The following is a 22792-nucleotide window of genomic DNA, read 5'->3' as shown; positions in this document are numbered from 1 at the left end:
AGTGAAAGTTACAGTCACAATATAAATAAATACAATATCGATAGTCAAATTATACCATGTTGATGAGTAAAGTAAAATAGTAGGTATATACTAAATAGCATCTATTAAATTGATTTACCTACTTTATCAGAAAATGTAACATTTGGGGTCTTCCGCGTTCATACGCGATATTCCTTGATCAATTAGATTAATACTGTACGGCTTCGGCCAATACCAAGGTGGCTTATTAAACGTTAGAAACGTACAGACGGTGGTCCCGATATACCACAGCACAGAGCTTCGAAAACATGGGCTCGGAGGGACCTAAAAATGGTGGCCCTAGGGACAAATCACCGGTGATTATAAATCTCGAAGAATCCCGTTATTTTTTTCATATTTTCGTGGTGGAATTAATATAACGAGTGATGTTTTAAGGCTAAGGATCCCAGTGATGCGATCGATTTGGACGATGTGCTGCCCAAGATCGGTGAATTCGGATTGTACCAGAAGTGTCTGCTGTGGTTCGTTTGTCTCCCGGCGTGTCTGCCCTGCGGGTTCTGTGCTTTCAACCAGCTGTTCATGTCCGACACGCCCGACCACTGGTGTCGAGTGCCCCAGCTGCAGAACTACACCCAGGAAGAGAGGCGAGCTCTGTCCATCCCACGCAAGGTAAAATAGCGCGCATATTGTGATAAAACAGTTAATTAAGATCATTTAACTGACTTATACTCTAGGCAGACGATAATGCGACGTTTGAAACGTGCATGCGATACGACGTCGACTGGTCCGATATACTGAGTAAGGGAGGTCCTATAGCAGTGAACGAGAGCTGGCCAGTCGAGCCTTGCTTGGATGGATATGAATATGATACAAGCGAAGTCAAATCTTCTATTGTCATAGACGTAAGTTGCTCTTAACATTTTTGAAACAAAAAGTGTTAATCGGAAACCTTCTGCTAAATAATGCTCTCAAAAATGATTAATAGCTTAAGTTTATTTTACATTTTTCAGTTCAATTTAGTGTGCGAATACGATGTGTACCCAACTCTCGGGTTAGTTGCGTTGAACGTGGGAGGACCCGTCGGGGTTTACTCGTTCGGTCTACTGAACGATCGAATAGGGAGGAAGAAGTCATTCTTTGCTTGTTTATCGACTCTTCTACTTGGAAGTATGATGACCGCTTATGCACATGAGTACTGGTTCTGGGTGCTAGCGCGGGTCATAGTGGGACTAACTATCCCAGCGGTGTACCAAATCCCATTCATAATATGTAAGCTATTTCGAACTTTGATATTTTGTGAGGTTTAAAATATTATTTTCATAAATTCCGTTCAAATCCAGTTCATAATATTATGTAAGTTATTTCGAACTTTGATATTTTGTGACGTTTAAAATATTTTCATAAAGATTTTTTCATTTCAGCTTTAGAATTAGCAGGTCCCAATTATAGATCGTTCGTGACGGTGATGACTTGTATATTCTACACGTTGGGTTTAATTCTACTATCAGTTGTTACTTATTTTTTACGCAATTGGAGGTCACTGGCATTGGCCACATCGACGCCATTCTTCTTCTACTATCTGTACTGGTTCGTACTACCCGAGTCCCCAAGATGGCTCCTCATGAGAGAGAGATTGGAGGAAGCCAACAACATACTAAAAAACATTGCACGAGTTAACGGAAAAGAATTGCCGGTCGAATACACGATAAAACTACAAAAACAAGTTCTAGAACAAAAGGAGAACGGAGCGAAGGAAGCCAAGACGCCTAGCGTATTTGCATTATGCAAAACTCCTAATATGAGACTCAAAACTTTTTTGATAACTTTGAATTGGTGTGCTTCGGAGATGGTTTACGTAGGGTTGAGTTACTATGGGCCGGCGATGGGGAGTAACCAGTACATGAGTTTCTTCCTATCGTCTGCTGTGGAGATACCGAGCTACATCGTGTGTTGGATACTCATGGATCGTATTGGCAGAAGATGGCCGTTATGCATGTCGATGGTTTTGAGTGGAATCTTCTGCATGGTGACTGTTCTGTTGCCGAGTGGTAGGTTTTAAAGTGTATACAAGTCATATTTTAGTCGAAAATAAGTTGGTAACTTTCATATTTTTGCTTTTAGATGCTGAAAATGAAACTCTTGTGTTGTATCTCATTTCAAAGTGCCTTATATCTGCGTCGTTCCTCATAATCTACCCGTACGCTGGCGAAATTTACCCTACGGAACTTCGGGGTATAGGCATCGGAACATCAGCTTACATCGGAGGATTGGGACTAATAGTTATTCCCTTTATTAATTACTTGGTAAGATTTTTTTATTATCATCACTATTAATACAGTCTAGATCTAGGTAGGCGCCCTTGTGCTTCGTGGAAAGGCAAGAGGGGCGTCGTGAGTCGATCCTCTATCATTATCCGAAACCACAAATATAAAATAAAATTATAATATTAATATTTAACACCTCCATCGTGGGTATCGCAGACACAATAGATTTTTATTGTTATGCGGCACCCGGCTGCCGTTTGGGGATTGATGGGTTAATGCAGATAGATGATTAAATATTTGTTAATTATATAATTTACCTGCTTTACCTGACTATAATCATTTAAATGTGTTTATTTATGTATCTTTTTCTAATATTAGCTAGGTAGAGTAGCGCGCCGTGACAAAATATTGCGACGTGTAGGTAACTGCGCCGCAGGCTGAAAAAGATTGGGAACCCCTGGTCTAGAATATTAACATTGTCGTACCGGCTGCGACAACAATTTGTGGTAACCATAGTAATTTACAAAAGTACGGCGAAAACTACCGCTTCTATATCTCAATCATAATATCAATTCGAATAAAAAACCCTACATAATGCATATTTTATCGAAACAAAAACCAAGCGGTTGAAAAGTTAGAACCTCTACTGACTCCGTTTTAACCCCCGACAAAAAAGAGGGGTGTTATAAATTTGACGTGTCTGTCTGTCGGTTTGTCTGTCTGTCTGTGGCATCGTAGCATCCAAACGGGTGGAGCGATTTTGATTTAGTTTTTTTGTTTGAAAGCTGACTTAATTCAGAGTGTTCTTAGCTATAGTTCATCATCATCAGCCTGCTACGTGCTGAAACTCGCGGTTCATCTGGTTCCTGAAGGGCCGATTAGCAACTTGCAGTCGTTTGGCGGGCTTTATTGCATTCTAGTTCGTGACATTTATGAATATTTACACATTAATAGAAAGTTGACCTGGTGCTGCAGCATCACCTGGTAATCAATAGGATACCCAACTCCTCGCCAACTTAGAGCAATGGTTTCGTGTTTGGGTTCATTTTAATTGCGACAACTAGTAAGACGTAGATAACCAATAAATTTTTGCATGCTGCTGCTGCAGCATCACCTGGATTCCCAGAGTGGTGGTTTCATGTTTGGACTCATATTGACGGCTTCATCCAAAAGGACATTCCTAGATGGTATTTATTGGGATATAATACGGTATCCTGTTGATAGGAATTATTCTGCACTATAACCAACACAAGTTTAAAAAGTATGAAATAAAATTAAATTAAGAAATTAAAAAAAACCCGCGCCAAACAACTTTAAAAGGTAATGAAATAATATATTTTACTGACTTTAAGTTTAAATAATTCCTAAGTGTAAAGTGATATTTTAGTCCATAATTGTTGTCAAGGTGTGTCGGGGGACCGCTAATGTAGATGTTTGATTTCCCATAAAATTATAGTTTAAGAGTCAGTTTTCAGCGAACCAAATCGAGACAATCAGTGACATGGGATACAAAATGCAAAAGACACTGTTGGCGGTCCCCCGACACACCTTGACAACAATTATGGACTAAAATATCACTTTACACTTAGGAATTATTTAAACTTAAAGTCAGTAAATTATATTATTTCATTACTTTTTAAAGTTGTTTGGCGGGGTTTTTTTTAAATTTCTTAATTTAACTATCTAATGTTTCTGCCAGCGTTGTATATTTATTAACAACATTATGGATTCAAATAATAGATATCAGTTTATACTTTAAATTATAATTTTATAATTATAATTTTAAATTTATTTATAATTTTAATTATAAATTAAGAAATAAATTATCGACATCGAAAAAGATAAGTATTGCACATCACTATTTGTTGTAGGTATAAATTTTTCGATTTATGGTGCCAGCGCTAGAGGCACGACAATTGATTTTAAGCTCGGCGGCTAAAGGGTTAACATTTTTCTTATTATTAGGTCTGTATTTATAAATATAGTTTTTTTTAAAGATTTCATTTACTTCATCATAGTAACTACATGCATATAAAATATTATCCACGTTGTCTTCAGATTCTATCCATTCTTCTTCCATGCTAAAACTATCTTTCCTTTCATTTTTATTTTTCATACTTATATTTTTTCCTAGCAAATTTATTTTCAGTCTTTAGTCTCCATGCTTCTCTTGCCTCTTCTTTTTTCTTATTTCTTTTCTCAGCTCTCCTTTTTCTTCTTTTTACTACTAAAAAACTAAAGCAATCGATTTTTAGATCAGACAAGGTCTTATATGTCAATGTTTAGGTACAGCAGTTCTAATTTGTTAACTTGTTAATAGAATTATATTTTCAGAGAATATTGATGATATTTGCAGTAGAATAAACTACAAAACAACTTTAGTATGTATTGCAAAATGATGATATGAGTTCCATTACATCTATTAGGTTTTTTACATTTTCAAGAACTAATAGTAGACACCCTTTATATTGTTAGGGAAAATGGATAAAAAATCATAAATAAACATTAATTAGTGTGAACAACATGACCATTAATCCAATGAAATCAATAGAAATTACAAATGCAAAATTTCGCCTTCCTTAACCCTTTAAGGTCAGTTTTAGGGTCAGTTCACAGAGAACCGAATCGAGAAAATCAGTGACATGGCGATACAAAATGAAAAAGACACTGTTGGCGGTCCCCCGACACACCGTGACAACAATTATGGACTAAAATATAACTTTACACTTAGGAATTATTTAAACTTAAAGTCAGTAAAATATATTTTTTCATTACTTTTTAAAGTTATTTGGCGGGTTTTTTTTTTATTTCTTAATTTAATTTTATACTATAATCAACTGGGCGAGACTGCAGTCTCATATCATAGTCACAAAGTTTCATACTTTTGACATTTTATATAACATTTTTTTTGATCTCGTGATGACCATGTTACGCATTCCAGGGTACGAGTAATTTGGTTCTGCCCCTGTTCGTGATGGGAGCAGTCTCTGTGGTGGGCGGTCTGACCGCGCTGCGTCTGCCGGAGACCCTGCATACGCCCCTGCCGCAGACCGCTGAGGAAGGCGAGGAGTTCGGCAAAGATTGGACCTACAAAGACTGTCTCAACTGCGGCGGACAAAAGTAAGAGTTTAAAGCCAACTAACTAAACTGTTATTTTTCTAACAAGAGAACTACACCAATCATACTAATTTATAAATAAGAAAGTGTGTCTGTCTGTCTGTTACCAGCTCTTAACGCTTAAACCACTGAACCGATTTCGATGATGGTATGCAGATACTTAGAGTACCGGGAAAGAAGGATCGTTTTAGGGTTCCATACCCAAAGGGTAAAAACGGGACCCTATTACTTAGATTTCGATGTATGTCTGTCCGTCTGTCTGTCCGTCTGTCTGTATGTCCGTCTGTCTATCTCCAGGCTGTAACTCAAGAAGGGCAATAGCTAGAGAGATGTAATTTTCACAGATTATGTATTTCTGTTGCCGCTATAAAAACAAATACTTAAAACAAAATAAATGAAATATTTAAGGGGGGCTCCCATACAACAAACGTGATTTTTTTGCCTTTTTTTGCTCGATATAAATGATGGTAATATATAGGTACCTGAATTGTGCACAAAACACTCAATTATGTTTATACTTTAATAATTAATAATAAAATTTACTTAAATAAAATAAATAATTAAGGGGGCTCCCATACGAAAACACATTTTTTTCTTATTTTTGTTCTATAATGGCACGGAACCCTTCGTGCGCGAGTCCAACTCTCATTTGGCCGATTATTATTAGTTCAGAAAATTGTACGGTTCCCGCGTGGCAAACGTGTTTTGGCGCAACGGAGTTGCGGGCGTCATCTAGTCTACAGACTACTTACAATATATTATTATGGATATGTTACATCGAAAAACATGGACACTTACGTCATGCATCTATCAGTACATTTCACCTGCCTATTAATAAGCCCAATAAACAAAATATGTTATATTTAACCTTATTACGTAGATTACGTTATCCGGATTTTAGGAAGCCGCACAAAATCGAGCAAACGTATCGGTTTCATAATTTGATTTCTACGTAACTTTACAAAAATGAGAATAGTTCGAATGAATGCAAGCATGGTCTTTCAGGCAAAAGCGCTTATTCCACTTGTCCTATTTAGAAATCCTAGCTAGCTTTAATAGGCTTAATAGCTTTAATAGGATCCTACATAGGAGACTAATTAGTTCGCTTCTTATTCCACTTGTCCTAATTTAGTGACTAAATCAGTTTTCATTTTGGTCAGACGTCTTCTTAATGGCTCCAGTTCTATCAAAGCAACAAAAAATTGGTCTTCTCATAGGCTTAGCTGTTGGCTCAATGAAAATAAAAATAAATAAAAGGCGAAAAAGATAAAATTTGGAATGGAAATCGTTTAAGCTGTGAAAAATACATGGGCATGCTGTAAGTAATTACCTATGTATACCAAGAGCAAGTGGGCTAAGCGATGGCAGTTTTTATCGATGCCTTAATTAATTTAATCTAAAAATTAATTCAATCTTATCCTCATAATAATGTTTTTCGTTAACTCATCAGCTCGACCATTACTTATTAGTCGTTAAGCCATGTCAGTTCCTTAATTCTTTTGTTTTCAGGACCGCAATATCTGAATCAGATTCCTACGAGAACCTGGATGAACTGGAGTTGACGCAAGCTCCTGTAGTCGAGGAGGTGCCTGCTATACCAATAATCAGGAGAAACTCTATGCGCAAGCTCGTCCGGCAAGCGAGCACTCTAGAAACGCAAAGGGACAGAGACGGAAGTCTCAAAATGACGTATTGGTTCTAGTTTTAAAACTAAATGCAGTGGTAGTATAGATGTCCTTTACTAATAAAAGTATTAAAGCCCACACCAACCTGACTGTCAGCCGTGCAACGTAGGTGATCGTGACGCAATTATTATACTAAGGTTGAGTTGTACCAACTAACTTTAACTATAACTGTAACTTTAACTATAATGCGAAATGTCAAAAATGGACGCCATCAAGACGCAATATTTAACCATAACCATAGAGCTCGACAAGGTTTTAAATGCACGTGGCGAAAAAAGTAACTAACGCTGTCATCATAAAAAAAAGGCATTTTTGACAGTTCTCTTTTACGAGCAGCGCCCCCGCCCACATTCATTTTTTATAATCTTGTTGGACCAGCTGTCATTTGTCAATTTCTCGGGTCAAAGTTAAGATGAAAGTTACGCTTTCAAATTATCCGATACTTCTTGTGTAGGTATTCCAAAATGTAATGTTGTCCTTAATAGTAAATCGCCTTCATTTTCTTCGGTTTTTAATGCAGAATCTCTAGCGATTTTTGAAACGATTTCCTTTGTGCAATCGCACAAACTAAATAAGGCAATTATTATGTCCGATTGTAAAAGTTCCCTGGAAGCGATTTTGTCAAACCCCTTTAGAAGTAAATTTAAATTCCCTTTAATTTTTAAAATTAGGGAGTTACTATTTAAATGCTATTGTAGCAACATACAGGTTGTACTTGCTTGGATTCCTGGTCATAGCGGGATTATAGGAAATGAATGTGTGGATCTATATGCCAAAGAAGCTGCAAAGTCTGGTGGTTTAAGTAATTTCAAAAAAAATTGTCAGGATCTTCTTCCTCTGGCCAAGTCGCATTTGACTCTGGAGTGGAATACCATTTGGACTGAGTCGAGTGGGAATAAAGGACGTTTTTACGCTGAAATTCAGGATTCAGTACCTAGTCGACCGTGGTTTTTTAAATATTTGAAAGCTAATAAGCCTGTTTGCTCTACTATCTGTCGGCTACGTCTGGGTCACTCGTGTAACCCGGTATTTCTAGCTAAAATAATGGTGAGGGATAGCTCATTGTGTGAATGTGGCTTGGATGAAGGCTTTCCAGACCATATATTTTTTGCTTGCGAAAACAATCTTTCATTGTACGATTACCTTCCTCCTAATTTTCCTCGCCCCATTAATCTTAAATCTATTTTATCGTTAGTATATTCTCCATTTATAGACATCTTATGCTCGTTCATTGCTCATAATCACATTAGGCTCTAGTTGTACTTTTATATTTAATATATTTATATTGTACTTATGTTTATGTACTCTGTGTATCTTTAAAGGCTAAGAAACAATATTTTGCTGTATATATTTGCTTGTTCTGGTTTTTTCTGTTTCATTATTATATCTTGTATTTGCATGGTCGCATGAAGTCATCACCCGTGCCCACTGCATGGTAATCAGTTTACGTTATAAGTTATAACTGTTCACATTTTTCGCCCTAACTCTGACGCTGGCAACTCCTAAATGGGGAGGGTTACGCCAAAAGAAGAAGAAGAAGAAGATGATGAAAGTTAAAGTTAAATTTAGCCTTAACTATAACCATAACTTTAACTTCAACCACGCCTCTGGTTCAACCCAACCTTAAGTAATTTGATTTTACTATTGAGTCTTTCAATAGGCGATTACAGTCAGTCCTTCAAAAGAAAAAGACGAAATTCTTGATGAGTGATATTATGAGGCTTTAAGGATAAGGATACATGGGGAATACTTAGGGGTCTGCGGCCTATATTATGGGTACAAAAATGTAAATAAAGCGACTCAAATTTTTAGTGCAAATAATAATAATGTAAAGCCTAAAGTCTCCGCCGTTCATTTAATTATAAGGTCATCTATCAGCTAGTTTTCTCGCGATTGTTAAGACACAAAGGTTATATTATAGGTTGTCTAGAAATAAACTAAATCCGCGAGAAGACCACCTTCACCTAGGGTGGAGCGTCTGCACTCTCGCTACAAAGTTAACTTCGGTTCCTTTGTGAGAGTGCCGACTCAACTTTTATTCACCCTCTAGGTGGAGTTTTAGTCCGCCGGTGTAGTTTACCGGAGGTTCCAGGGGAGGCTCCCGAACAAAGCGTGGATCACGTCGCCGAAAGATCCATACATGATACGTGATAAGCTATAGTGTGTTTGTGTGTGTGAATGTGTGCTGTATGAATAATTTATATTAGGGTAAAATGGTTCGGTGTGCATCCGTTGTCTAATTGCCATATTAACACAAGTTTATACTTAGCATGGGATTAGACGACGTGATATACACTGCCTAGTTTATAGGTACTATTGTATATTATTATGCGTGCATAAAGAATTTGAATTGAATTTTTGAATTGAAAAAGTGCCAAAAAAGCAATTTTAATTGTGTTAATAAAAAAAAATATTTAATGACCATACGGAGTGGCCAATTAGTGCTAAGATTCAAGTCGATCAGAAGACTTTTAGAAAAGAAACAGTTGTGGCACAGCATATAATATTATTGTAGAATATTATTTTAGTAGTACCAAGTTGTTGACACTAGACCAATATGTTAGTAAATTATTTTCATTCTCTATATTTAGTTGTTGGTGAATAGTTTTGATTTGTAGCATTTATTTTTGTATTTTAGCTGTAAGGTGTGAACTGTTGACTTTATTGTGGAAGGAATAAATTTATATTTAATAAGTACCTATGTCGATTTTGACTTAGTTTACTTGATAGTAATAATAATAATAATAATATCTATGGACGCTTCACACCACGTCAGTCTGGCCCCGTGCTAAGTACCTAAAGGACTTGTGTTACAGACAACGGAAATATATTTAATACTTTTATACTATACATATATTTAAGATTTTTATTATATCATACACATATTTAATACACATCCAGACCTGGGAACATTGAAAACTTTTGGTTCCGTCGGCGGGATTCGAACCCGCGACCCCCGGCTTGAGCTACCAACGCGCTCACCACTGAGCCACAGAGGTCGTAGTCTCCTGTTATGCATAACAAATATCATTTAATAATTACTAATTTACTTATAAAAATACAAGTTGGGGTAGAAACTCATTCAGTTTTTAGTAAGTATATAAAAAAATTGTTAGAAGTCCAAATAATACACATAATATTTGATTACGTCATTTATTTCCTATAATATAATTTTAATAATATTTATTTATAAAATTTGTCAAGGAACGTAAAAAATAATGACCATATTAAACTATTCTCTGCGAAGTCCGTACACTTCAACTGTATTGAGCATAGCCATTTAGAGTTTATTAATTTAGTTATACATTTTCATCAGTTGATTTTTTTATAACGTCGTCAATAATAATTAATAATATTACGATTTGTGCGTGTCACAATAAAATGTTAAGTAACTGTTACCTATTTCCACAAATCGTCAAATCGTTTTGGTACTATTAATAGACCAAGTTTTTAATAATAACATTGTAATCACATAATTATAAATGGCGGTGCATATTACTAAAGAATCGTCACAGATTATAAAATTTTAGATACAGTTGCAGTCTACAGTCATGTTATATCTAGTGGCGCCCCGCGCGGGAATGTAGTCGGTACACACACTCAAAGATCCTCGCTAGTATACCCCTCATTACATAACCAATAGAATAGTCGCTTACCTGGTGTCTTCACCAGTTTCACGCAGTTGGTGGTTATATTCGTTCGCGTTAAGAGCCATCTGTGCTCGCGCCCGTTTTGATTGAAACCTCACTAGTCAGAACTTTGCTTGTCGTACACGAGAATTTTCAAACCGCAATGCCGCGCGCTGCTGCGGTTTAACTTATACAATTTCATGCGAATAACATTTGACCGTTTGTTGCGTCGCTGAAGTGTAGTTACGGCTAGTGCGTTCTCAGACGTTTCCACTTTCCTGGCTTAGGCGACATCAATTGCACCGATAACATAACGCGAGCAAGCTTGACAGCCGCACTCAGTAACATTTAATGATTAATTTAAAAAATACATGAGCTCTATACAGTCTGTCACATTAACGTTAAGTTATCATCAAATGAGTGCGGCGGTAAGAGTTAGTCCTACTGGTTGGGGTCGGGCAGTATCTGCGCGAGGTACCGCGAGCGGATGCGGTCGGAGTGTGTGGCGGGGGCGGAGTCACCCTCGTCCTGCGAGCTCTCGTTGTCCAACAGGTTGGCTGTCTCCTCCGTGTTGCTCTCGGTTGTCTCACTAAAAAAAGTTTTTTAGAACACCGATTTAACTTTTGAAAAGTCTAAGGGTCAATTCAGACTGCGATGCGACGCGTAGATGCATTTCTTTTGTACTCAATTTACAGATTTCAATTGCGTGAAACGTCTTCCAAATTCATACAGGAATGCATCAACGCGTCGCGTTGCGGTCTAAAATCTGAATTGACCCTATGGCGTGGATCAGTGTGACGCAAGTGCGGCCACTATCGTTAACGCCTCAATTTCTCCTCATGCGAGGAAATTGGCACCGGCGAATTCTCGAGAATTCCACGGAAGACCCGCGTCCAATTTTTTGGCTCGTACTTAAATTTGTATCTTATACTGTTAATATAATGTTTTTTATCTTTAAATTCTACGGTATGTGCGCATCTCATTGAACCAGACAATAGGGAATATGCATGTTGTTTTTTAAGACTTTAATTAGTCCTTTATATCTTTATAAATGAGAATAAAACATAAATAGGCTTCAAAATATTCAAATTATTCTTTAAATTAAAATTTAAAACATTGATTAAGTTTGTAGCGTTCAAACGCCGGCATTTAGCGCGTCATGTTATGACGTCAGATGTTATGTCCCGTGTTTGTTTCCTTTAGTGATTCAGTTACTTCGTACTTATTTTCGGGTTTATTTGCTATTGAGATCATGGAAGAGGCTAAAAAATGGTTGTCGTATTTTTACATCGTTATCACTTATCACACGATACTTGTAAGAAGTACAAGTATTTTTCGTATTCCAAACGATGTAAAAATACGAGAACCATGGTGTAAGATGATGAAAAGCGATGTTTTTTTTATGAAATAAGGGGGCAAACGAGCAAACGGGTCACCTGACCTGGCAACTTCCGTCGCCCATGGACACTCGCAGCATCAGAAGAACTGCAGTGCGTTGCCGGCCTTCTAAGAGGGAATAGGGTATAAAAGGGAAGGGAAGGGAAGGGAAGGGAAGGGAAGGGAAGGGAAGGGAAGGGAAGGGAAGGGAAGGGAAGGGAAGGGAAGGGAAGGGAAGGGAAGGGAAGGGAAGGGAAGGGAAGGGAAGGGAAGGAAAGGAAAGGGAAGGGGAGGGTAGGGAAGGGAATAGGGTAGGGAATCCCCTAACTCACTCACTCGGCCTCCGGTAAACTCACTCACTCGGCTCACTCTATCTCCATTATCGTGTTATAAATAACCACAGTATAAATATCGACGCCGATATGTAACATCTGACGTCACATTTTGTTTAGTCCAATGGTGGCGCGTTTAGTAAGTTTGAATTTCCCTCCATTAATTTTCATTTTTTAAACAACATTTTATGGGTTTAAATGATAACTAATTAAAAAAAATACCTTTTGATTATAATGTGAGGATGATAAAGATCACAGAAAAATATATTTGAGGTGGAATTATTTTTTTTGCATATTCCCTATTACATATTATGCTACAGCAGCTATTCAAAAGATGGCTAACGGTTTTTTTTTAAATAAAGGTCACGGTACTCACGGTTTCAAAGCCTCTCGTTCCGCTATGGTCATGTTGAGCACGCCGTTGTTGGCGGAGTCCACGATGTATATTAACACAGCAGCGATTAATGCAACTGGAAAGTATTACAGTTTTGTATAATTTACGCTAACTTGTAGCACCATTTTTGATCACAAATTAAATATTAGTAGCTAACTTTAGGGAAAGTATTAAAACCGAAATTAATGTGGTAAGTTAAAATGTAGACTATATTTAACTTGCCCTATTAGTTTCGGTTTAATAATGATACAATTATAGTATATAGTTATATACTATATAATAAAAGAAATAACTTACTGAATAGGCAGCCTACGAAGAACATCTCCAACATGAGGTAGCCATATGCGTCCACGATCATGCCAGTCAGAATAATGACGGTCGCTAGGCCGAGGTTCTGGACTGCCTGACATCTGCAATAGATATTAACCACTTATTCTCCCATGTAAGCTTTCCAAATCTATATTCCCTAACCGGTGATATGTCTTTAATAGTTTTATAAAAGTTGGTAGCCTATTTGGAAACAAAACATTTTTCATTTTTAACCGACTTCCAAAAAACGAGGAGTATATATATATTCGGCTGTGGATATTTTATATTTTTAATTTTTTTTTATAGTAACGATCCTGAGATTAAGAGAAGAAGATAGTTAAAGGTGAGAAGTAAAAAGTAAATTAATCACTTACATTCCGTATGCTGTACCCAGTTGATGCGATGGAACTATCATGGCTACCAGTGGCCACAGCCCACTAGCTAATAATGAGTATGAAATTCCAAGACATACCTGAAACATAACACGTTAAAAATTACGTAAACATTATGATGTGTTTTCTTTACAAGTAATAATTAAGTTAAACAACTAAATATATTTTTAATATTATGCTTTTGATATTTTTAATACCGGTACTCCTAAATGGATGTAAGAGAATTTTATTATTAAACCAATTCTTAATAATTTTGTCAAGTCTTACCACTCCTAGATAGGGATTGATGAAGGTAAACGCCAGTAGGGAGTGTGAGGCAACTGTAGTGATGATGCTCAGAGTAACCCACATTACATTCCTGCCGGTTTTGTCAATCAGTATGCCGAAGAATGGGCTCAATCCAGCGGATATGAAGTACACCATTGAATTAACAGTGTTTGCGTCTTGAGGAGACAAGTCATATTTTCTTTCGAAGAACACCCTAGGAACAATAATTCATGATTACATATTTGTTATTGAAGAGACAAAAATTATGAATAACAGAAAACATAAAAATTAATCAAAATATTATATGGTAAGTATAACTAAGGCTCAAAACATAATAAGCCCTTCAGAGTAGAATATTTTAAGATAACAAGAGTTATTTTGTTCAGCACCAGGCTTATATACAGGTTGTAACAAAAATAAGTGATAATACTTTAGGCTGTGTACGTGTTCCTTGTAGTGAGTTCACTGTGAAAGTAGCAGCGCTGAATGACCAAAATTTTTTTTCACTTTTGTATGGGGAGACTGACGCTCGGGCCCTTGCCCATATAAAAGTGAAAAAAAAATTTCGTCTTTCAGCGCTGCTATTTTCACAGTGAACTCTCTACAAGGAACACGTACACACCATATACACACTTAAAGTATTATCGCTTATTTTTGTTACACACTGTATAAATTTTTTATCCACTTGTAACTCACTTGGCCAATGCAATGAATGGGAAGATGGCAACATAATATGCCACACAAATCACACAGAGGAGCCAAAACACCAGTTTAAAGTGTAATATGTCACTCAGTCTGAACGGTTCATTGTTTGATTGTTCCTCTTGCCGGCCTAGGATTCTCTCAGCCCTGTGGTCCATGAATCCCAATATTAAGCCGCATATGAGTGAACCCAAACATGTAAGGGAAGCTGTAATAAAACATATTTTAAATAATTGTTTATACAATTATGCTGGCAAGTGCCAATGACATGTAATATTTATTGGACGAAAACACATATGGAGTACAGCAAAGAATTTGAATGTATCAGATATTATAATATCTTCTTTAATAATAAATATAATTTTATAAATAACTAGCTGTCCCGGTGAACTTCGTGTCACTTTAAAACCTTCCCTAGACATCTACGAATATTTTAAGACTAAAGTCAGCCCAATCCGTTTAGTCGTTTTCGAGTGTTAGCGCGACTAACACATTTGAAAATCCATTTTTATATTATACTAGCTGTCCCGGTGAACTTCGTGTCACTTTAAAACCTTCCTTGGACTTCTACGAATATTTTAAGACTAAAATCAGCCCAAACCGTTCAGCCGTTTTCGAGTTTTAGCGCGACTAACACATTTGAAAATCCATTTTTATATATAAGATAAGAAGATAATAATTTGTTTTAAAAACCTACCAATGAACAAAGTGACACCAAGTTTCTCATAGCCTCCATAATATTGTCCCACCCATGCATAAACTGGCTGCATAACCCAAAAGTTCACAGTGCTGCCAAATCTTGAAAATGATAGTTGAAGGCCAAAGACCATATTAAGCTCTCTTCCCTTAAACCAGAGGACGACATAGTTATTGACGGCTACCTGGAGGGATTCACCACCAATGCTGAAAATAAATCATGTATTTCATTATTTTTGCCTCACAAAAAATACATCTACATATTAGAATAGCTATAAATGATTTACAATATACCCATACCATACCCATATGGGTTACCATATTATGGTTACTCCAATTAAGAACCTTGAGGGGACAGATATTTTGTTATGGACAATATGAGACTATTTAATCTATTGACTGTGACTGGTTTTATTGTACTCACACTACAAATAATAAAAACTAAGGAAGAGTAACTGTGTCAAAAATTTGTTCAGATTGTACAAAATGTTACCCGAATACATGCATACTTTATGCAAAAAGAGTCCCGAATACATGCAAACATTTTGTATAATTATAGAAGTGTCAATTATTGTCAACGGCTTTAATTTGAATGTAGTGTTTCATAACTATATTGTCTTATTTTAGTGTGCGAAAAGGTACCAAATTCAAAACTGATTGAAGTATGGGAACTATGTTTCCTTAGTTTTTATTATTAGTAGTACTCACCCAAATATGAATCTACCCATGATCATCAACCAAAATGCATTGATGTAAACTCCGAGAGCAAAAACTACTGCACCAATAAATACAATTGACATGTATATTATTGCACCTAATCTTACTCCGAAACATCTGAAAATAAAACAGAATTTATGAGCAAACAAAATGCCAATAAAATTATACTTGTTACTTAAAAGTTATATCTAAGTAGATTTGTAATAAAATTACTTTATATAGTAAATTATGTTACTAGTCTTTGTAGACTTTTATATTTTTTATAAATGATTCAATCCATTAATTTGTAATACATAACATCACAGGAAATAGTCGTTACTTTTATAAATTAATCTGTTCAAACAAGTGTTATTCTTTACATTTGATACAAGCTATTCAGCATAATATCAATATGACACATTTGTGTTTAATCTATCTCCTTTGTATGATTCATAGCCATATGCAAATATGTAACTAGATAGTGTACATAACTTTGATATGATATACATAAGGGGAGTTCAATTGAGATAACACCAAATTAATAGTCCTCGTGGACAGTTGCACTTATTACATAAAATTATTTAATATTAGATGACATCCGCTACTACATTGCGCCAAAATTCGTTTAACATACGGGATATATATAAAAGTGTATGGCACTTTTCTGAATTTGGGCATGAAGAGGTACCGGACGTACAGACACACTTTCATATTTTTAATACTAGTATGGACGTTAAAAACATTGTGAATGTTTGTAATTGGAGTGCTTTTAAACTAATTTAAATTTATTTGCATGTTAAGTAGGCACAAGAATAAAATGAACTAATGAGTTTTGGCTGGCCTACAATTCACCAACAACTAACAAATTCATATACATATTATTATAAATTATAAAAGAAAACTTGGTTTTTGTAAGTTTGACCAATATGAATTAAAGGGGTATGAAGGGGTATCTATTGTGTTTTTTCGCGTTCACAAATATTTACGGCCAGGCTCCATATTATACAAATCTCCATACCCCTTTTAAAACTTTATACTGAAAAGTATGGGTTAGAAAATGTATGGTTCTGAATGGAATATTTATCTATTATGACAAAGTTCTAGTTTCAAAAAAAGAGCATAATAATTGTGGAGGACTGAGTAGTAATATAATTTTAGAGGAGAAATGAGACGTTAGATATATCTAATCGCTCATTCATATTATATTCATATGAGTGAAATGGCCTATACTGACCTGTCAATAAGATAACCGCCAATGAAACATAACACAACATTTGGCCATGAATATATAGAATACAGCAATGCAAATTGAGAAGTGTTCAAACCAGAATCAAACTTAAAATGATCCCCAAGAGCTCCAGGTGTATCATAACAGAAATATGAGCCTGAAATCAAAGATTACTATGAAATATAGGTATATAATATACTATAGACAAAGCATTGATGTTACTGTTTAAATATTATCTTTGCACAATTTAATAAGTGGCACATTACCAGAAAATGAAGGTATGTTTGAAATAAAGGTATACTAACCAAAACAGAGAAAACACATCAGCAATAATGCAAAGAATCTGTGAATTTTATTAGCAGGATGACACCATGATCCCTCCCCCGTAGGTCGAGGGTCTTCTGGCAACGCCAAATCATCCATATCTCTGGAAATAAGTAAAATATGTTAGACAACTAAGTTGTGACTTGTAGACGAAGTAAAGGCCAATAAATCGAATATACTCACAAAGTAGTTATGCTGCCTATGTATTATATTTTAAACCTGTCTTTGTCCTTATTGTCATGTGCAACACAACAAATAAACTTTACAACTGCATTAAGTATCTTTTATTTAATATTTTTCCAAAGAAAATTAATCTATTCTATTACATACTTTTATTTTACGCGAATAAGAAGAATTCAATTTCTACTTCTGCACATGATGAAATACGAGTTTTTGCAAGTTTTTATTTTGTAAAATAAATACAAAATACGAAGTCGAAAGTGAAAACAGTGATTTGACAAGTTGACGGCATTGATGATTGATGAATTCAAAGATATTGAATTGATGATTGACATTGACATTAGAAAATTTTTTTCTTTTATGGCGCTCGGCTTTTTAACCATCGCCAGTGTCAAATAAAATATGGCACGAGAAAAAAAATCGTAAAATGTTTACAAAATAAAAATATAAAGTCGTTTTTCCACTATATTGTCGAGTCGATGGTCTAGTACAAGTCTAAAAAAGACGTAATCAGTAAAGTCAACGAGTCAAGTCAGTTGTTTTAGTAAAGTGGTAGACCCTTTACTAAAACTTTTGATGGAGTTTTGGAGGGAACACAAAATGACACGTTTCTTGAAGTTGTATTACTCGCCCCCACTTGTGCACAACATTGGATATTTAATGGTTAATATTCTACCAACATTACACATAAAAAACCGAAATAAGTAACACAATTTTAGGAAAATAATACAAAAACACAACATCACTCTTTCGTATTCCCGGCCAAAAAACCATTTAGCAATTTATAATCTATCTTTAAACTTTCCTAATCTATAATTACTATCATTGCAAGCTGACGTCTCTGTAGAAAATCAAATCTCGCCAAACCATAAAGTTAATATAGGTACCTAAATAGCGGAATAGTGGCTAGCGGCTAGGTAAATTAACTTTATGCGCCAAACCGAACAGATACAAAGTTATTAGATCTACACTTCACAGGTCTACGCCACGCGCCGGCGCCAGACATGTGCTTCAAAGTTTTCAAAAAGTTTAGGTTAAGGGGTACCAGGCACAGATTACTAGTATATATTGGTACCAGGGTTTTTTTATAAAAGCTTTTGACACCAATTTTTTGACATCGCGCTTTACTAATCAAACTAATAAGTATGATTAGTTCTATGTTACAATGAAGTAAAAAATAAAACGCCATCTGTTGAATCGTATTAGAACTAAAATGTTCATTGCATCGATATATTTCTGGATTTTTTATTATATTATACATAAAATATATTTAAGTAAAAAATAAAACGCCATCTGTTTTCATATATTAGAATTGAAATGTTGATTGCATTGACATATTTTCTGGATGGAATATAGGCTAACACGCCGGTACACTTGAACTCCTTAATTTTAGAGCGCCTTCTGTTGTCAACTTGTCACATTAGATATTAGAAATGCAGAAGGAGTTCTATAAGATAAGATAGATTGATTATTATTATACCAAGTGATAATATTATTAAACATAATATTCTAACGTATTAAAAACTATAAACAAAAACATAATAACTAATAAGTATGATTAGTTCTATGTTACAATGAAGTAAAAAATAAAACGCCATCTGTTGAATCGTATTAGAACTAAAATGTTCATTGCATCGATATATTTCTGGATTTTTTATAATATTATACATAAAATATGTTTAAGATTTTTAAAATTTATTTTGATACACATCCAAGACCCAGGAACATTGAAAACTTTTTGTTCCGCCTGCGGGACTCGAACCCAGGACCCCCGGGATGAGCGCTGGCCACGCGCAATGCGAATTCATTTTCATCGATATTTTCATGAAATATGATATTTTCCCATATCAAAATGTAGCCTATGTCCTTTCTCAGACTCTAGAATAACTGTGTACAAAATTTCATTGCAATCGGTTCAGTAGTTTTGGCGTGAAAGCGAGACAGACAGACACACAGACAGAGATACTTTCGCATTTATAATATTAGTATGGAAGTATGGATTTTCTGGATGGAATATAGGCCAACACGCCGGTACACTTGAACTCCTTTATTTTAGAGCGCCTTCTGTTGTCAACTTGTCACGTATATTAGAAATGCAGGAGTTCTATAAGATAAGATAGATTGATTATTATTATACCAAGTGATAATATTATTAAACATAATATTCTAACGTATTAAAAACTATAAACAAAAGCATAATAACTAATAAGTATGATTAGTTCTATGTTACAATGAAGTAAAAAATAAAACGCCATCTGTTGAATCGTATTAGAACTAAAATGTTCATTGCATCTATATATTTCTGGATTTTTTATAATATTATACATAAAATATGTTTAAGATTTTTGAAATTTTATTATAATACACATTCAAGACCCAGGAACAATGAAAACTTTTTGTTCCACCTGCGGGACTCGAACCCAGGACCCCCGGGATGAGCGCTGGCCACGCGCAATGCGAATTCATTTTCATCGATATTTTCATGGAAATATGATGAAAATGAATTTTCCCACATCAAAATGTAGCCTATGTCCTTTCTCAGACTCTAGAATAACTGTGTACAAAATTTCATTGCAATCGGTTCAGTAGTTTTGGCATGAAAGCGAGACAGACAGACAGACAGACAGAGATACTTTCGCATTTATAATATTAGTATGGATTCTGGGGACAGGACACGTCCAGGGAATCAATTTTTCGACCTTTAAATTGATTTTAATTTTATTTACAATTAAGTTTTTCTACAGTACCTAAGTGGCCCAGTTAGATCACACCTTATATTACTATAAAAAAATACGAAGGTCTACATATGTAACTCTGCGGGTAGTTTATACGTCCAGACAACTAAATTTTGCGGTTTGGAGAATCAGCCTTTACTCAACCACTAGCTTTTACGCCGCCGCCACCGGCGGCAGCATGGGTCGCCACGCAAATGTCAGTAGAAAATAATACCTATACTCTATGTCATAAAGTAGCATTTTATTTGAATTCTTATCGGTCGCGGTCGCTCGCGGCATAGAACTGCCGCACAAAGCACATGTCGCTATAGTCTTTTTAGTCGTACCAGCTGACAGATTATTATATTTGTTGTCGTTATATGTAATGAAAAAAAAAAGATTGAAGTATGTATTTAAATACTGCTGGCCTGTTTGTTTGTTTGGCCTGTTGAAGGTGTATTTCAGCGTTTTGAGCGCTTAGTAGAACATTCCCCAATTTTTTATAATATTTTGATTTTTTGGGGAGTTTTGGTTGAAATTTAGTGGGTTTTGAAGTTGCTTTAGGGGGAAAATTTTTAATAGTTGGCAACACTGCCAGCTTCCTAGTTCCAGCGTTGCCAGAATGTTATTTTTGTAACATTTTACGTTACTTTTGACCCTTGCATGTTACATTCATGTGACATGACTAAAGATGTTACTTTTACGTTCCTTTTGGTACTTAATTGAAAAAAAAAAAAAGTTTGAAACCAATAATGCGAAAACGGAACGCACTAAGTAAGTTTTATTGAGTTTTGTCGTTACAGCTGACAAGGCTTTAAATGAACGTGGCAAAAAAGGAACTAACGCTGCCATCATACAAAAACGCCATTTTTGACAGTTCTCCTTTATCAGCAACGCCCCCGCCCACGTTTATTTAATTAAAGCCTTGTCGCACCTTAGTTTTAAGTTTTGTTTAATGATCTTGTTTCAGTTCATCTCTATATTATTTATAATATGTTTTCGTGCATTCTGGATCACCCCCCCCCCTCCCCCCCCCCCGGCATTTTATTATAAATAAGTAATACGAAATGTTGCTTTTCCCCTCAATGTGTTACTTTTCGCATGACAATATGTAACTTTCGAACATACAGCTCTGGCAACACTGCCTAGTTCCTTCGCCGTCGCGTTTGCGTGAAGTTCAATGACGTTATATTTTGGACGTTATCGAATTCTCTTTTGATAGAAAAACTGATCATTTTGGTTGTGTATAATACAAATAATATCATGTTCAGAAAAAGAAGCTTTATTTTAGTGTGCTTGGTAATAATAAGTACTGGCTACGTGTTAGTGAAAGGACATTCACATTCGCATTCGCACGATGAACCCCCATCATATAAATATAGTAAAAGTGTTAACGAAAAGTTTCAGTCAGATAAGCCGAAAGTTGAAGAATTAAGTGATTACGACCTTTATGTTAAAGCTATAGGATGTACCCTTTTCATAAGTATGGTACCATTTTGTATTTTATTTTTTGTTCCGATTGACGGTACCATCGAGAAACAACCTCTTCTCAAAGTTTTGTTGTCATTTGCCTCTGGTGGACTTCTCGGCGACGCTTTTCTTCACTTAATACCACACGCACTAATGTCCGGTGGGGATGGGCACAGCCATAGTCACAGCCATTCACATGAAGGTGATGCACATGAACCTCATGACCTAACTGTTGGTCTGGGTGTCCTAGGAGGGATCATAACATTCCTGGTAGTTGAAAAAACAGTTCGCCTGTTTAGTGGTGGACATGGACATTCCCATAGCACTGAGAAACGCAAAGATGATAAGTCAAAAAAACAAAACAAAAAGAAAAGTGAAGAAATGAAGGTTGCAGGGTATCTAAACCTAGCTGCTGATTTCACCCATAACTTTACTGATGGATTAGCTATTGGCGCTTCCTTTATTGCAGGAGAAAGTATTGGACTGATAACCACAGTAACAATTTTGTTCCATGAAATACCACATGAAATTGGAGACTTTGCTATCCTAGTGCAATCTGGATGTTCGCGTGGAAAAGCAATGATGCTACAGTTACTTACTGCGTTTGGTGCATTATCAGGCACAGTTCTGTCAATCTATTTACGCGGATCTGGGGACAGCTTTGCATCGTCTTTGATATTACCGTTTACAGCAGGAGGCTTTATATATATTGCTACTGTCTCAGTTATACCTGAATTGATAGAGAGCTCAAACAACAAACTCTCACAATCTATCAAAGAGATTTTAGCCTTATTAGCTGGAGTGTACATGATGGTTATTATAGCGCAATATGAATAACAAACATTATGTTGTTTAATAATAAAATTTAATATTACTACATCACAAAACTTTTGTTTTATTGCTATACATGTCTTGTATTTTTCAAGAATACATAATATTACTTACATTCTAGCAAAAGCTTTACTGGTCTCAGACAGAAATATTATTTTAGAACATATTATAATTTAACTATTGGTGCAAAAAAGGGAGATTGTAAC

At 35.6% G+C, this 22792-nt stretch overlaps 3 protein-coding genes across 5 annotated transcripts; 2 read left to right on the top strand and 1 right to left on the bottom strand.

Annotated features, from left to right (window-relative positions):
• Nucleotides 1-248: 248 nt before the first annotated feature.
• On the top strand, nt 249-7212 carry LOC121737444 (carcinine transporter). The gene is made up of 8 exons (XM_042129155.1): nt 249-335; nt 415-648; nt 714-881; nt 990-1248; nt 1401-2027; nt 2101-2282; nt 5185-5363; nt 6870-7212. Exons 1-8 carry the CDS (start codon nt 288-290, stop codon nt 7060-7062), a joined length of 1890 nt encoding a protein of 629 aa, XP_041985089.1. The 5' UTR covers nt 249-287; the 3' UTR covers nt 7063-7212.
• Nucleotides 2307-17830, bottom strand: LOC121737554 (major facilitator superfamily domain-containing protein 1-like). Of its 3 annotated transcripts, XR_006037160.1 has the most exons (12): nt 17575-17710; nt 17373-17494; nt 17074-17224; nt 15852-15977; nt 15145-15350; nt 14442-14655; nt 13746-13959; nt 13461-13558; nt 13075-13187; nt 12760-12853; nt 10545-11263; nt 2307-2318 (listed from the first exon to the last, which is right to left on the bottom strand). XR_006037160.1 is itself a non-coding variant. In XM_042129345.1 (11 exons), the coding sequence occupies exons 2-11, from the start codon at nt 17488-17490 to the stop codon at nt 11116-11118; spliced, it is 1482 nt and encodes a 493-aa protein (XP_041985279.1). In that variant the 5' UTR covers nt 17491-17494; nt 17722-17830; the 3' UTR covers nt 10225-11115. The 3 variants fall into 3 exon arrangements, 2 of the variants coding, with proteins under 2 accessions (XP_041985279.1, XP_041985206.1); XM_042129345.1 differs by lacking the exons at nt 2307-2318; nt 17575-17710 and adding an exon at nt 17722-17830 and having other exon boundaries at nt 10225-11263; XM_042129272.1 differs by lacking the exon at nt 2307-2318 and having other exon boundaries at nt 10225-11263; nt 17373-17495; nt 17574-17710.
• A 3605-nt stretch (nt 17831-21435) lies between these two features.
• Nucleotides 21436-22642, top strand: LOC121737877 (protein catecholamines up). The gene has a single exon (XM_042129640.1). The coding sequence runs from the start codon at nt 21549-21551 to the stop codon at nt 22590-22592; it is 1044 nt and encodes a 347-aa protein (XP_041985574.1). The 5' UTR covers nt 21436-21548; the 3' UTR covers nt 22593-22642.
• Nucleotides 22643-22792: the final 150 nt, after the last annotated feature.

This window comes from Aricia agestis, chromosome 1, assembly GCF_905147365.1.
Source record: "Aricia agestis chromosome 1, ilAriAges1.1, whole genome shotgun sequence".
In the NCBI taxonomy this organism is placed as follows: domain Eukaryota; kingdom Metazoa; phylum Arthropoda; class Insecta; order Lepidoptera; family Lycaenidae; genus Aricia; species Aricia agestis.
This window is presented reverse-complemented; position numbering and strand designations above follow the sequence as displayed.